This window comes from Staurois parvus, unplaced genomic scaffold, assembly GCF_062004578.1.
Source record: "Staurois parvus isolate SC_StPar_1 unplaced genomic scaffold, SC_StPar_1.0 ptg000395l, whole genome shotgun sequence".
Taxonomy (NCBI): Eukaryota; Metazoa; Chordata; class Amphibia; order Anura; family Ranidae; genus Staurois; species Staurois parvus.
Genome location: NW_028318191.1, coordinates 2,831,890 through 2,848,478, shown reverse-complemented (window position 1 = coordinate 2,848,478; position 16,589 = coordinate 2,831,890). Strand labels below are relative to the sequence as shown.

General features: G+C 42.2%; 1 protein-coding gene across 1 annotated transcript in view; it reads right to left on the bottom strand.

Annotated features, from left to right (window-relative positions):
* Positions 1-14,501, bottom strand: part of MAPKAPK2 (MAPK activated protein kinase 2) — a 94,808-nt gene extending 80,307 nt beyond the window's left edge. Inside the window, exon 1 of the mRNA XM_089686370.1 lies at positions 13,884-14,501. Coding sequence (XP_089542496.1) covers positions 13,884-14,108 — 225 coding nt within the window. The 5' untranslated portion in view covers positions 14,109-14,501. The remainder of the gene's footprint in view (positions 1-13,883) is intronic.
* Positions 14,502-16,589: the final 2,088 nt, after the last annotated feature.

Here is a 16,589-nt window from a genome sequence, read left to right as displayed (position 1 = left end):
GGAAGGACGTTTTTGGAAACTCAAACTCTAACACAGTTTGCTTCGCTTGGAAATCGTCACTTCGTACCTGGGTGTATTTGATTTAAATCAAGTGGATTTAAATCACTAGTGAAAAGGCTTGATTTAAATCATAATTTTTGAAGAGCAACCATCATCTCTGTCCCACTGTTGACTCACCGACAGTCCCATTCACTTTAATAGGACGGCTGGTGATGCAACAGTGACACAACATGGTGAAGGACATGGCGGCAGCAGGTAAATGGATGCCCGCTAACAGGCGCTGCCAGTATGGATCTAAAATGACAGGTGCTCTTTAAATGTAAGGAATCCGGCTCATTCTTGCTGGTAGTTAGAGTCTTTAATATTTGCAAACCAACTGAAGGTTTACTTTTTAGAATAATAGGCTGTCAGGTTAGTAAAACAGCAATATCAGAACTGATTTTAGGTTAATAGGTTAATCACACATAGTTCTACTCAAATTCTTTTATTTCATGTTTTTTCTTATGGTTGCTGTGAAATTGTGTGAATGCATCAATGCAGTGCATGTTCTCAGATTGCAGAGCTTGGATTCGTTAAATGAGTTCACCAAAAATGTAAATATTACAGAATATACAGCCTCATGCTACATAACTAAGCTCCATTTCATGCTGAATAAACAAAATTATTAATGTATCTTAAATAGAAAAAAAACTATCTTTAGATAGATTTTTACTCCAAAAGCATTTCATTAAAATAAATTTAATAAAATTTTAAAAAAATCCAACTTTTAAAATTTTTTTTTTTTTAAATAAATAGATTTTTATCCACCCTGCTTTGTACTAAAATTCAGGAAAATCATTTTAAGATCCTATCAAGGTGGTACAGTACACTAATCAGTCCTCCACAAATTCTTTCCAGCAACCACAGATAAATGCTGGGGTTTTAATTCGAAGAGGGGAACACTCCTCCACATATTCTGTTCCTGCCCAAGGTTGAGCCACTACTGGAAAGAGGTCCGTCAGATTGTCCAAAAATGTACAGATTATCCAGCCTCTAACGACCCTATGTTCTGCTTCATGTCTCCAACATTTCAGCTAAAGTTTCAAACATTCAACTCTACGACATCTTCTGAACACAGACAAATCCTGTATATCCCTTGGAAGGATCCACAACCTCTATCTCTTGGACTCTGGCTCCAAAGGGTAGAGGAGCTAAATGTACTGGAAGACTTGGTACTGACGAAACATGGCAAACACAAGGTGTATTCCAAAACATGGGCTTTTTGGAACATGTTTATTTTTTCGGAGGAGGGGGAAGTCCCTTCTAGAGGTGGGTCACCCCATTGTCTAGAGTTCGATTACAATTAGCTGTGCTACTGGACATGGTCATTCGACACACTACCTTACTATCATTACTTTTAGGCTTTCCTTACAATTGCCCAACACCTCCTTCTTCCCCTCCCCTGCTATCCCCCCCCCCCCCCCCCTTCCAACTTTTTTTTTTCCTCTCTGTTCCTCTTTCCATCTCGGTCTTCTCTTTTCTATGTTTTCTTTCTTATATCCTGGAAATAGTTACAGCGGTGTCATCTGGGATTGTTTCTTCCCATGTTAGTTACAATCTGATGTTTGTGTATTTGATAACACCTGCATGATTGTATTATGCTCTTCTTTTGTGACTTACTACACTGATTTTTAACCATTTTGTGTAATATTTTCTATGGATGGAAACTTGTATTTAAAATAAAGAATTTGAAAAAAAAAAAAATTTCATCATAAGGCAATTTCATTGCATAAATATAAAGGGCAGAAGATAAACTATCAAGTGGTCACAAAAATCTAAAAAGAAAGAGAACAGTGCTCTATATAGAATAGATAAAGATCATTTTCTTTTCAATCTTACTATCACAATCTAAAAAAGGAAGCAGATAACCAGCTGGTGTAGACTTCATCAGCTCGGATATTTGCGACAGGTGTCCATCGCAGTGCTTCCATGTATACACAACAGTGCTTACACAGCTGACAATCAAATGTACCCGTGGCCTTTGCCAAATACGAAAATAAAGTGAAATCCTCTTAGGTAATACATACATATAGAAAACAATGAATTTGAATAAAAATGCAGCATGATAACCTTCACAAAAGAAATGTTCAGATTGTCTTGAAGGGGGTACCTGATAAATGAGCATCTCACAGGCATTCATGACTACCACCAACCACCTGGTCTGACAGAATTTCCAAAGCACTGTTCAATCAACAATTAAAAAAATATTGTCCAAATCCCCACAAAAAAAAAAAAAAGGATAATGGTGAAACAATATAGTACATTAAATAAAGTCTATACAAAATTAATCTGATCCAGTAGTGGTGGTGCCAAGTGAAACCAAAAGCCAGAAAGAGAGAGAGAATCCATCACCTTTCACCCAACCATTTGGTCTCTTACCGGAGAGTTTGACCTGCCGAAGGATTGGACAAACAAAGCAGATATCAAGCCCTGCAGATGAGTCCAGGATTCCCAGATGGATCTCCCAAGAAATCAGAATGAATTAGGGACTTCTCACTAAGCAATGAGGTCTAGGATGGAAAAATACTTCTACCAGAAGATACTGAGGTTGTGTGGAGAAGGATAAGGGGAATGATTCCAATCTGAAGTCTAATGCAGAGACGGTTTCTCGAAGGAGAATGCTCCAAGCATCAAGATCATATGGGTAACCTTCCAACTTCTTAACATCTCCCAGAATGTATTCTGCAGCATGTGCTCTCCCTGGAGGCCGGTGTTCCCGCACCGGACCGTTCCTCGCCGGCTCCCCGCACCCTCAGCTTGGAGCATTCTCCATCGAGAGGCACAGACTCTGCTTTGTTTGACCAATCCTTCACATGGTCAAACTTTCAGGTAAGAGGCCAAATTATTGGGTGAAAGGTGATTGATTCTCTCTATTCTTCGGGCTTTTGGTTTCACTTGACACCACCATTACGGGATCAGATGAATTTAGTATAAACTTTATTTAATGTACTAATGTACTGTTTTACCATTACCTTTTTTTGTGGGGATTTGGACAATATTTTTTCATTGTTAATTACGATCATAAGCTTTTAGCTGGTTTATTTAAGGTGTCAGATGTTAAATTTTATTTGCAAATTTCCAAGCGCAGGTTTTCTATTTAACTAAAATCTCCATTTGTTGCTAGAAATTCCTGTAACTGCACTTCCAAAAAAGTATATTTTTTCTGAAAGCGGAGACCCTGAAGAAAAAAAAACAAAAAACAAAAAAAGGTAGTTGCAACTTTCAGGTCACACAATATTTGTGCAACCATCAAATACAGATTTTCTGGGGGAAAAAATACACTAAAATGAATTTTAATGCATACACTCAATATTATACCCAATTGTTTGATAAAATATAAAAAATTGGGTTGCATCAAGTAAATAGATACTAAATATGTCATGTCTTTGTGCATGCCCATGGAATCACTTCTTCATAAGTGACACTTTAAGGCTCCATGCACACTAATGATTTTTATAAGCTCAAAAACAAGCTGGATGGAAAACACCGATAATAGCTTTTGTGCCGGCTTGCAGCAGCATTTAGACGCATTAGTATTTTTACAGTACATGAAGAAAAATAAAAACGTTTGAAAAAAGCAGTTACAGTTTAGGAGCGGTCAACTTTTTTTTTTCAGCCAGGAAAACCCTCCCAACAACTCTACAAGAACAATTTTTTTCTGCACTTAAATGCTGAAGCTTGGAAAAAAAAAAAAAAAAACCAACAAGCCGCTAGCATAAACATAGTAAGCATGGACACATAGGATAACACTATTAGCTTCTAGGAGCAGAAAAAAATGCTCATAATAGTTTCTAGAAAATTAAAACACCTGTGCATGGAGCCTAAAGGCCTTTAAAAGGTAAAGGTTATCAGGTTAAAGGCCCTATAATTATTGTCCTCATCCCAATGTTGGCGGCAATACCTCACTTGTGGCGCAATTGATGTTTACATACAAGCATTCACCCTACGCTGTGTGCTTTTTACATTGTGTCACATTGGTGCTTATATATTTTTTTTTGTCGTCATTTCATATAACTTTTTTTTTCTTTTTTTTTGTAATTTTATGTAACTTTTTTGTTTTCTATCTATTACAAGGAAGCCAACAAGCCCTCTATGTAATAGCATGAGCACGACAAGTACTCCTTATGGAGATAATAGGAGTCTATTATTTTCCTTGCTCTCTAGTGCAGCTATTCAAAACACAAACAGCTGTGACCCCAGAAGTGATGTAATACGCATCACTTCCCTGGCTCATTAGTGGAAGGAGGGATGGGAACAGGTGCTCCCAGAGTTCCTCCTGCTCCCACTGTACATGAAGTTTTCCGTGGCAGGAAGGGGGGGGGGAGCACACTTTGAGGGCCCCATAAAAGCGATCACTTTTATTGGAAAATCCTTCATCAGCCCCTAAAGCTAGTAAAAAAGGTCACACCTGCAGAAGCAGTTGTGAGCTTGATTTACCCACTAACATGCCATTTATAAAATCTACCTTGGTAAACAGGTGATTAAGGCCCATTCACACTATTGCAATGCACTACACAGTGCAATTTGAATGGCACCTTAATGCATCTATGTATGGTGGCACAATACACTTGAGTTGTAGAGCACTGCAATGAACAGATAGATTTGGTGTGCTGCGTTAAATTCTTCATGGAATAGTAATAGGTTGTAATAATGTATTAGTTAAGTGGTTAACACTTTATCCTAGCGGCACCAGGGTCGTCGTTTTATATCCCAACCATGAAACTACCTGCCTTCAGTTTGCATGTTCTCTCTGTGCCAGCGTGAGTTTCCTCTCACACTCTAAAGACATGCTGGAAGGTTAACTGGGTCCTGTCTAAATTGGCCCTAGTATGGGTATGTATGAATGTGAGATAGGGACTTTAGATTGTACGCTCCTTGAGGGCAGGGACTGATGTGAATGTACAATATACATTTAAAGTACTGCGTAAATTGACGGCGGAATACAAGTACCCGGAAAAAAAAAAAACAATACATAGGGTTTCCAGTGTGTGTGTACTGCCTATAGGCCTGTTCACACTATAAGCTGTATGATTTTAAAATCTCTCAGAGCTGCTCACCCAAAAAAAATGCAAGTACATTTTCTGTGCAAATGGAGCAAAAGTCAAATGTTCTCAGGCTATATTCTGTACAAACCGAGCATGTACAGTACATGCAGAAAATATTGCATTCTGGCCACTGATGCAGGAGAGGAGAATACTTCTTTCCGATCATAGTCATCACCATCTAGTGGACATAATGTGGTATTTTTCCCATTGACACATTCTCAAAATTACAGAGAATTTAGCCTGAAAACACTGGATTTTGGCCCCTCATACAGAACTAAATTTACTTGCAAATTAAGAGCACTTAAAATTAAATTAAACAGATATTCCAAACCATTTCAAATGAGTTAGGGCTTGTTCATACATCCATGGTGTATTGCTTTCCTGAAAGCATTTGAAAAGGTTAGAGGCGACATGGTCTCCTCCTTGCTCAGGGGTGTGGAAATTCTTTAAAAAAAACCCACTTGTCCAGGGACTAAAATCGGTGCCCCAATCTACTTGTCCTGAGAATATTAAAAAAAAAAAAACATTTTAACCAAACCCGTATTTAAATCTGCTTTAAGTAATGTCTGGGGCTTTTAAAAACAAAAGGGGCTTTATGGCAACTTAAATGTTTAATTTAACATTGCTCGGTTTACCTCCTCCTCCCCTCCCTGACTCTCTCCAGCCCTGCCCCTGGGGACTAGCAGGGAGTGGGAGAGACCATGCAGTATAATGAGCACTGATTGGCTGCTCGGCTGCTCCTCAAGAAAGGGGAGTGTCGGACTTATCCTTTATCCATTTCGCTGCCAGAGCTATTTTTGCGTTATTTGCACACATTTAAAAATTAATTTAAGGCCTGAAGATTACAAAAAACTCCCAACACACACACACACACGTATATATATTCTGAAATCAGAGATCCTAGAGAATAAAATAGCGGTAGTTCCAATTTTTTATGTCACACGATCTTATTACAAAGGTCTAGGAAAACGCAAAAATACACAAGTTAATTTTAGGGCACAAAAATTAATAAGTTATCAAATTTTTTTTATAAAATATAAAAGATGAGGTTGCATCAAGTAAATAGATATCCAACATGTCAATCCTTAAATTTGTATGCACTCGTGAAATGGCAACAAACGTTAGTACCCTATATTTTCTATAGGCGACCCTTTTAAAGTCCCTTATAGGTCATCAGTTTAGCGTTACGGAGGAGGTCTGGTGCTAGAATTATTGCTCTCATTCTGGCATGCACGGCGATATGTAACGTGTATCGCAAGCGACGTTTTCATGTGTAGGCACCTGTGTGCTTTAACGTTTGTGCATGTGTACATATGTGGAGACCTTGAAAAATGGGGGGGTTATATGCTTGGGTATAACTTCCATAAAAAAAAGAAAAATGTATCATATAAAAAAAAAAAATCCCAATAAGTGTATATTAATTGGTTTATGTGAAAGTTATAGCATCTACAAATGGCAGTATATATGCTGGAAATTTTTTTAGTTTTTTATTTTTTTTTTTAGTACTAGTAATGGTGGCGATCAGCGACTTATAGCGGGACTGCGGCGGGCATTCTCACACAGGGTGGAAACTGCCACTGACATCTCCAGTGACACTAATACAGTGATCAGTGCTAATAAAAAGCACTGACACTGCACTAATGACACTGGACAGGAAGGGGTTAACATCTGGGGCACAGGGTTAACAGTGTGCTGTATATGTTTTACTTGGGGGACATGCTGCTTTGTATCCCTCTGATGTGCAGAGATAAAAAGCAGCATGTCCATGCTGACTAGGAGAGAAATCTGTGTTTTAAACATAGATCGCTCCCCTCTCCCCTGCCAACGATCACCAAGTCTCGGCCAGGAATACCCTGCTGGGACCCGGTGATGGACATATCCAGCAGCCAATAGCAGCATGAATAGCGGTGCAGGTAGGGCCCCCCCTACCCAGAAATGGAAAATCACGTATATTTACATGATTTTGTGCAGCGGAGCCACCCTGTAGCAGTATATCTGCTATGGGGCAGATCTTAAATGGTTAAGGGGGAGTGGTAGGGGAGCAGTAAGCATGTGTTCACACTGCCCCTAACAACAACTGATGTGTTTTGCTGCGACTGGCATGCAGCAAAAATGCACCGCATTTGAGGCGCCATTAAGAATAAATGGCACCCAAACACTTGGGTATGTTTTGCCACGACTGCAGTGTGATTTGAAATCATGGGCAAAAATCAAAGTGTGAATGGGGCGTTTTCAGTGTTTTGTATGTGCGGCCCAAGACAATTTCTCTTTCAATGTGGCCCATTAGAGTCAAAAAGGTGGACACCCCTGGTTTAGCACTTTATTTGCTTTTGGACTGGAAACTATATTCAAATGAACGAATATGGAAAAGATAAAAAAAAAAAAAAAAGGAAGGAGAGTCTGGTCATGTGACCTACCGCTCCTCCAATCCCGGAGTGCTCTCTGCGGTGTTATGCACGGAGTGCTGTAGGCCTGGGTTTTATGAATGGCTCATGGAATGCAGGCATGGTATGAAGTAAACATTGCATTGTCCAGTGCAGAGCAGATAGTGATATCAGCTTTCTGCTATAAATAGGTCATTTAGTGTTTGTCACTTCTGTATAGCCAAGTGCAGTGCTGCAACTGGCTGATCATATTCCTGAGCTACAAGCGACCTTATAAAAATGTAAAATATGCTTTACTGGCAGGCCCAACGCACAAATACACATCGCTTTTAGTTGGCATTTCACTAAACACATCAAATACACAAAAAAAAAAAAAAAAAATATGTACCCACCCTATTTTTGGTGTTCCGTGCAGCCAGCAAGCCAACCTAAATAAAAGGACACACTGGGAAATGAAGCAGTTATATAGAACTTCACGCACGTGCCAGTGCTTATATCTGTACAGAGATGGACATTCATCTCTAGACATAAATTATCGCTATTCGAATACAAGGATGTATGCCCTGAACTCAGAAAGCCCATGTATACAAGTTCTGCATAGACCTGTATTTCAGTCACAAAAATTGCAGCCTGCCACTGATTGTGACTGCTGGTACCTCTTGGGGGATCAAAAATGCCCAGTTATTACAGGCAAAAAGCACCCTTGTGCATACAGGGCTGGGAATAAGTATTTGCCCCCTTCCTGATTTTATTTTTTTAATTTTTGTCACACCTATTAAAAAGTTAAAAAAAAGAAAAAGAAAAAAAGCTGTCCAAACCTGCCTGGCCCTATGTGAAAAAGTAATTGCCCCCTAAACCTAATAACTGGTTGTGCCACCCTTGCCGGCACCAACTGCCATCAAGCATTTGTGGTAACTGGCAATGAGTCTGTCACATCGCTGTAGAGGAATTCAGCCACATTAGAGGGTTTTCCAGCATCAGCCTGATTTAGGTCATGCCACAGCATCTCAATCGGATTTAAGTACAGACTTTGACTAGGACACTCTAAAACCTTAATTTTTGTTTTGTTTTTTAACCACTCTGAGGTGAACTTGCTGGTATGTTTCAGATCACTGTTGCATAACTCAAGCGCCCGAGCTTGAGGTCACGAGTTGATGGTCAGACATTGTTCTTCAGGATTTTCTGGTAGAGCGCAGACTTCACGGTTCCTTCAATTATGGCAAGTCATCCAGGTCCTGAAGCTGCAAAGCAGCCCCAGGCCATCACACTACCACCAGCATTTGACTGTTGGCATGTTCTTTTTATGAAATGCGTTAATTTTATGCCAGATGTAACGTGACCAACAACTTACAGAAAGTTCACCTTTTCTGTAATCTATCCACAGAATATTTGCCCAAAAGACTTGGGGATAATCAACATTTTTTTGGAAAATGTGAGAAACTTTTGTGGTCTTTTTGGTCAGCGGTGGCTTTCGCCTGGGAACTCTCCCATGAATGCCCAGTCTCTTTCTTCTTGCTGACTTATGAACACCTACAGTACCTTAACTGAGGCAAGCCAGTCCTGCAGTTCTTTAGATGTTGTTCTGAGTTCTTTTATGACCTATTGGAGGAGTCATTGTCATGCTCCTGGAGTAATTTTGGTAGGCCGGCTACTCCTAGGAAGGTTCACCACTGTTCCAAGTTGTCGCCATTTGTGGATAAAGGTTCTCACCATGGTTCACTTGAGTCCAAAAGCCTTAAAAATAGCTTTGTAATGCTTTCCAGACTGATACATGAATTACTTTGTTTCTCATCTGTTCTTGAAGTTTTTAAATCATGGCATGATGTGTTGCTTTTTGAGATCTTTTAGCGTGCCTAACTTTGTCAGACAGCTTCTATTTAAGTAACTTCTTGATTCAACAGGTCTGGTAGTAATCAGGCCTGGATGTTGCAAGTGAAATTTAACTCCCCTTTACAAAAACAATGTGCTTAATCACAGCTCATTCATGATTTAGCAAGGGGGGAGGGCTAATTACTTTTTCACATAGGGCCAGGCAGATGTATATACATACATATACAGAGTCTTCACTTGCTGTACCTGAGACCCATGGGGAAGTGAGAGGAAATCCTCTCTTAGTGGTCACCAGAAAATGTGTCTCCCTTAAGGGCTTCCCTCCCACTTCCTGCTTTAATGACAACAGTAAGGCCCGTTTCACATGACGAGTATTCCAAATCAATTCACCTTGTCAGTTTTTCAGGCAGACCTATTGGAAGCTACAAGCAAGCCTATGGGCAGAAGGATGTAAACAAACAGGCGAGCATTTGTTCACATCCAATTACCTCCAAGTCCATCCAAGTCAGGAAAAAAAAAAAAAGGTCTGCATATGTTTTAATTTGTCAGACCTAAATGTGACGGATCAGAGGTAATGGATGTAAACCATTTACAGCCAGCTGTCCAAAAGATCCAATAAGGGTCCAGAAAGGTCCTGCAGAAAAAAAATTAAAAGACTTGGATGTCACAAAAGTGAAATCTATCCTGCTCACAGTTCCAATGCAGATCACATGGGATATGGCTCATTTTCACAGCAGCGCAGGAGTGGCTGCCAGGCATTTAGGAAGTTCAGACAGTTCAGCAGGGTCCAGACAACTTTCAATCCATCTATGGCTGTTCCCGTTCGAGAGGAGTCTATCTAATGGTCAACCCCAATTTGCGTTCAATCAGCATATTCAGCCAATGAGCTGCAGCACTGATCAGTGTATTCTAACAGCAGAGGAGTCCCACTGTCAGAATGAAATAGCACAGTGGTAAGGATTCCTTTACTTTGAATGTGTGGATGGAGAGATTGTATATAATATATATATATATATATATATATATATATATATATATATATATATATATATATATATATATATATATATATATATATATTTTTTTTTTTTTTTTTTCCCCCCCTTTTTCAAAAACGTCAGCAGGTTGATCAAAAAGAAAAAAAAGCTCCATTCACACTAGGGGTTTTCAAATCACAGGCGGAATCGCTGCGATTCTGCCCGTGATTTGAAAATGCGCTGTAAAAGTGTGAGATCGCGTGTTCAGGTGCCATTCATTTCAATGGCACCTAAAAAAGCAGGGCGTTTTTGCCGCGATCACGGCGATTCCACACGCGATTTGAAAAACCCTAGTGTGAATGGAGCCAAAAAAAAAAAAACAAACAAACCATGTATGGCCAGTTTAAGGGGTGGGTGTGTGAGCCCAAATGCAGTCAGATGTGTCCAGGCTTTGACACCCGTCCCTAACCACAGGTGACTGCTTAGTGTGTGGCTATTTGCGAACATCTATGGTCACTGTCAGCCTGTCAATACTTTGCACAGGCTGAGCGGCAGCTGCTGCACGCATGCACCTGTCATTTCTGACCCAAGACTTCACTGATTCTTGTAGCTGTGTATGTGACTAAACAGTCATGTGAAGGAGGCCTAAGGCTAGATTCACATCTATGCAGGTTGCATTGGTGCGTTTTTCCGGCGCATTTTGTGTTTTCTGAACACAAGTTTTTGGTGCATTTTGCTTTTTTTTTGGCTAACAGGAAAGTATGACAGTTCTATTCATGTAGTGTGACCTTGATGTGACATTGATTTGACTTTGATGCGACTTTACACTCGCTGGCATCCAAGTCGCATCAAAGTAGTGCAGGAACCTTTAGATGTCCAAAGTCGCATGTTAGGGTTAAGGGCAGCCTTAACTCTAACATGCAACTTTGGACACCTAAAGATTCCTGCACTACTTTGATGCCAGAGAGTGTAAAGTCACACTACATGAACAGAGTTGTCATACTTTCCGGTTTGCCAAAAAAAAAAAAAAATAATAATATGGCAAAAATCTGTGCTCAGAAAACGCAAAACACGCCGGAAATGCATCAACATAGAAGTTTCTGCACTACGGTGATGTGATTTGGATGCTACTTGAGTGCCAGAGAGCATAAAGTCGCATCAAAGTCAAACTGCATGAACAGAACTGTCATACTTCTCTTTCAGCAAAAAAAGGAAAAAAAAAAAAACCACACAAAATGTATCAAAAATGCAACACTTGCGTTTTTAATGAAGGTCCACTGAAATCTATTACGTGCAAAACACAGTCTGCGGCAGGAGAAAAAGTCCCTGACTCTTTAAAAAAAAAAAAACGTACCGGCTCAAAACGCTCAGATGTGAACTAGATCGGTAGGAAACCATGTTAAATGGACTGTAGTGCATTTCTGCAAACTGAAAGACACAGTGAAAGTGTGAACCTAGGGTTAAAGTGGTTCTAAACCTCAGACATGAAATATGAATAAAGCATATCCCTCTACAGTGTGTACTTCTTTCAGTCCAGAGCACCAAGAGTCATTTCTGTCTGCTGCCCTGCTCCTCTGCTATCTGCATAAGTTGCCCCTGACAAGTTTTTCTGACACCAAGAGAAAAGAGGCGACAGGGGAGGCCACAGCCTGTGATCGACAGCCTCAGCTCTCTTCCTGTGTGAGGGGGGGGGCGGGGGAGGGCTGTCTATTCCCTCCAATCAGCTCTTTTCACTGAGCTCTGCAGGGTATAATTTCAGCTCTCCACCCCATTTTCTGAAAGCTCAGACAAGATGTTTAAAATTTCTACACTTAGAACGGATGTAGAGAAGACAGCAGATAAACAGATACAACTTATGTAAGATGATTTGTTTAATCTCTGTGTATCACCTGAGGCAAGTCACTTCACTGGGGATATGTTATGGTTTACACCCACTTTTAGCTTGCCACACGTGGATCAAAATTTGTCGGAGGAATTTGAATTCAAGTATGGGAACCCTGGTTGTACAGAAGTCAATCGATTGACTTCTGTACAAACACCCTGTTGGTTTTCCCCTAATAATCTGTGCCACTGGCTATAGCTGGCAACACTGATCAATGTATTCTGATGGACATGAGAACACAAATCGCTTAGCAGGAGTGATTCCCACACCCACATCAAAATGTTTGGATGGGGGAATTTGACCCACTGGTTAACCTTAAATATAAAAAAAAAAAAAAAAAAGAAAACAATGTATGGACTGCTTTGGGGATTGTTATGGGTGGGATGAGGAAAGTGAAGCTCCACTTTAATGTGGATGCGCATCCATCTATCTAGAAAAAAAACTTACAGGGAACTTTTGATCGGGTCCACTTGAAAACCAACACTCACTTGAATGGGTTGCATTGGGCAGCAGTACCTCCAAACACTACATGGGGACTCATTTTTACCATGACACCTTTACACTTTTTCCCCTCTGGCCACCAATGTAGTTGTAAGCCCTTGCCCAGTGAAGTGACTGGCCTCAGGTGATACACAGATGAAACAAATCCTCCTACGTGAGCTGTACCTAACTGCAGTCTTCTCTTCTCTACTTCCGTTCAAAGTCTAGAATTTATAAAGCTTGTCTGAAAGTTCAGAAAGCAAGGAACAGAAAATTACACGCTGCAAAGCTTAGTGAGGAGATCTCTGAGAGCTGATTGGAGGGACAGGACACCCCCCCCCCCCTCCACACAGCTTACAGCAACAGACCCGAGGCTGTCAGCCCGCTGGCGGTCCCCTCCGCAGCAACAGACCCGAGGCTGTCAGCCCGCTGGCGGTCCCCTCCGCAGCAACAGACCCGAGGCTGTCAGCCCGCTGGCGGTCCCCTCCGCAGCAACAGACCCGAGGCTGTCAGCCCGCTGGCGGTCCCCTCCGCAGCAACAGACCCGAGGCTGTCAGCCCGCTGGCGGTCCCCTCCGCAGCAACAGACCCGAGGCTGTCAGCCCGCTGGCGGTCCCCTCCGCAGCAACAGACCCGAGGCTGTCAGCCCGCTGGCGGTCCCCTCCGCAGCAACAGAACCGAGGCTGTCAGCCCGCTGGCGGTCCCCTCTGCAGCAACAGAACCGAGGCTGTCAGCCCGCTGACGGTCCCCTCCGCAGCAACAGACCCGAGGCTGTCAGCCCGCTGACGGTCCCCTCCGCAGCAACAGACCCGAGGCTGTCAGCCCGCTGACGGTCCCTTCCGCAGGAACAGACCTGAGGCTGTCAATCATAGGCCGTGTGCTTGCTGGAGCTCCCTCCCGTCACTTCTATATCTCTTGGTTTGAGGAAAACTCGTCAGAAGTGACTCACACTGATAGAGGAACAAAGCAGCAGACAGAAATGACACTTTGCACTCTGTATCGAGACAAGTACACATTCTAGAGGGATATACTTTGTTCATAATTCATATATGAGGTTTACAACCACTTTAAGAAGGCCATAAAAGTGTGGCTTGCCTGCCAATGTGAATGAGCCCCATTAAAAACCTGATTGGGGTCCCAAACTTAAATAGATTATCTAGAGATCATTGTAAAAGATGTGATGTGTGTAGAGGACGATGATATGATTTGTGCCTGGTGACCAGCACTTTCCCCCGGTTCCCTCTTACCTTCAAGGCAAACTTCTCCCCGGTCTTCTTGCTGAAGATCTCCAGCACCTTCCCATTGATGCCCAGCCCCAGGACCTGGTTGGTCACCTTGTAGTCATCTGTGATGGCATTCTTCTTGACGGGCACTATAGACTTGAATTGGACCTGCTGTGGAGGAGGTTGTTGCTGGACAGGAGGCTGGCTTATAGTCGGAGGATTAAGGAAAGGAAGGCCAGGGTTCATCATGGTGACCAGGAGTCCTACAGTCAGCAGGTGGAAGGGACAGTCTGGTCTATATGCTCGCCTCTATAGGCCAGCTGCTGATCAGGGTCCTCGGAATCTACCAGTCCAATCTAGAATAAACAGTCCAGGGCCACAAGTCAAAGGGCCCCTGAGCTCAAGGATTCGTGGGATCCTATAGGGAAGTAGGGGGGAGGGGCCCCTGAACCTTCGGCTTAACCGAGGAAGACGAAAGTAATCGAGAACTCCGAGCAACAAAATCGCGGCTTGAGGGGGATGCGGCCAAAGTCGTCGAAATGGATTAGTGAGCCGCCGGATCCCCCTTTCGGATCCAGGCCGACCTTCCACAGTACAACGGCGAGGACTACAAAATGTTCCAGCGCCGGATCACTTCCACCATTGACGTCACAGCCTCGACCTGGAGCCCAGCAGCCGCTCTTAAAAGGGCCAATCGCTTCTTAAGGCGCTCACCAAAGACACGGTGCAGAAGGTGGGCCCCTCCGGGTGTAACCTGAGAGGAGTTAGTCTCCTCACACACGAAGAGCAGAGGGCCCTATGACTGCAGGCCTCATATACACAAGTGAGGTAGTAGGTAGCTTTAGAGGCTGATATAGTAGATGTATAATGGGTAGCTTTATAGCTAGATTGCAGATATATAATAGGCAGCTTTGAAAGCCTGTATAGTAGGTAGCTTTAGAGGCTGATATAGTAGATGTATACAGGTGAAACTCGCAAAACTAGAATATCGAACAAAAGTTCATTTATTTCAGTAATGCAACTTAAAAGGTGAAACTAATATATGAGATAGACTCATTACATGCAAAGCAAGATAGTTCAAGCCGTGATTTGTCATAATTGTGATGATTATGGCTTACAGCTCATGAAAACCCCAAATCCACAATCTCAGAAAATTAGAATATTACATGCAATCAATAAAACAAGGATTGTACATAGAACAATATCGGACCTCTGAAAAGTATAAGCATGCATATGTACTCACTACTTGGTTTGGGCCCATTTTGCAGCAATTACTGCCTCAATGCGGCGTGGCATGGAAGCCATCAGCCTGTGGCAATGCTGAGGTGTTATGGAAGACCAGGATGCTTCAATAGCGGCCTTCAGTTCTTCCGCATTGTTCGGTCTCATGTCTCTCATCTTTCTCTTGGAAATGCCCCATAGATTCTCTATGGGGTTCAGGTCAGGCGAGTTTGCTGGCCAATCAAGCACAGTTATCCCACGGTCATTGAACCAGGGTTTGGTGCTTTTGGCAGTGTGGGCAGGTGCCAAGTCCTGCTGGAAAATGAAGTCAGCATCCTCATGAAGCTCGTCTGCGGAAGGAAGCATGAAGTGCTCCAAAATCTCCTGGTAGAAGGCTGCGTTGACCCTGGACTTAATGAAGCACAGTGGACCAACACCAGCAGATGACATGGCTCCCCAAATCAACAGACTGTGGAAACTTCACACTGGACTTCAAGCATCTTGCAGTGTGTGCCTCTCCATTCTTCCTCCATACTCTGGGTCCTTGGTTTCCAAATGAGATGCAAAAGTTGCTCTCATCAGAAAAGAGGACTTTGGACCACTGAGCAACAGACCAGGTCTGTTTTTCTTTAGCCCAGGTAAGACGCTTCTGACGTTGTTTGTTGTTCAGGAGCGGCTTGACAAGAGGAATACGACATTTGAAGCCCATGTCCAGGATCCGTCTGTGTGTGGTGGCTCTTGATGCACTGACTCCAGCCTCAGTCCACTCCTTGTGAAAGTCCCCAGCACTTTTGAATGGCCTTTTCCTGACAATCCTCTGCGGTCATCCCTGCTGCTTGCGCACCTTTTTCTTCCACACTTTTCCCTTCCACATAACTTTCTTTTAATGTACTTTGATACAGCACTTTGGGAACATCCAACTTCTTTTGCAATTACCTTTTGAGGCTTTCCCTCCTTATGGAGGGTGTCAATGATGGTTTTCTGCACAACTGTCAGGTCAGCAGTCTTTCCCATGATTCTGATTCCTACTGAACCAGACTGAGAGACCATTTAAAGGCTCAGGAATCCTTTGCAGGTGTTATGGCTTAATTAGCTGCTTAGAGTGGGACACTTTGAGCCTAGAATATTGCACCTTTTCACAATATTCTAATTTTCTGAGATTGTGGATTTGGGGTTTTCATGAGCTGTAAGCCATAATCATCACAAGTATGACAAATCACTGCTTGAACTATCTTGCTTTACATGTAATGAGTCTATCTCATATATTAGTTTCACCTTTTAAGTTGCATTACTGAAATAAATGAACTTTTGCACGATATTCTAATTTTTCGAGTTTCATCTGTAATAGGCAGCTTTAAAAGCCTATATAGTAGGTAGCTTGTTCTGTATCAGCCAAGGCCCCATTCACACAGTCACATGGCTGTGTGCTTTTTTCACACTTTTTTCCACGTTTTTGTGCTACACGCATAGAGCAGCCCATTCATTTGACAAACGCACTTGTCACATGTT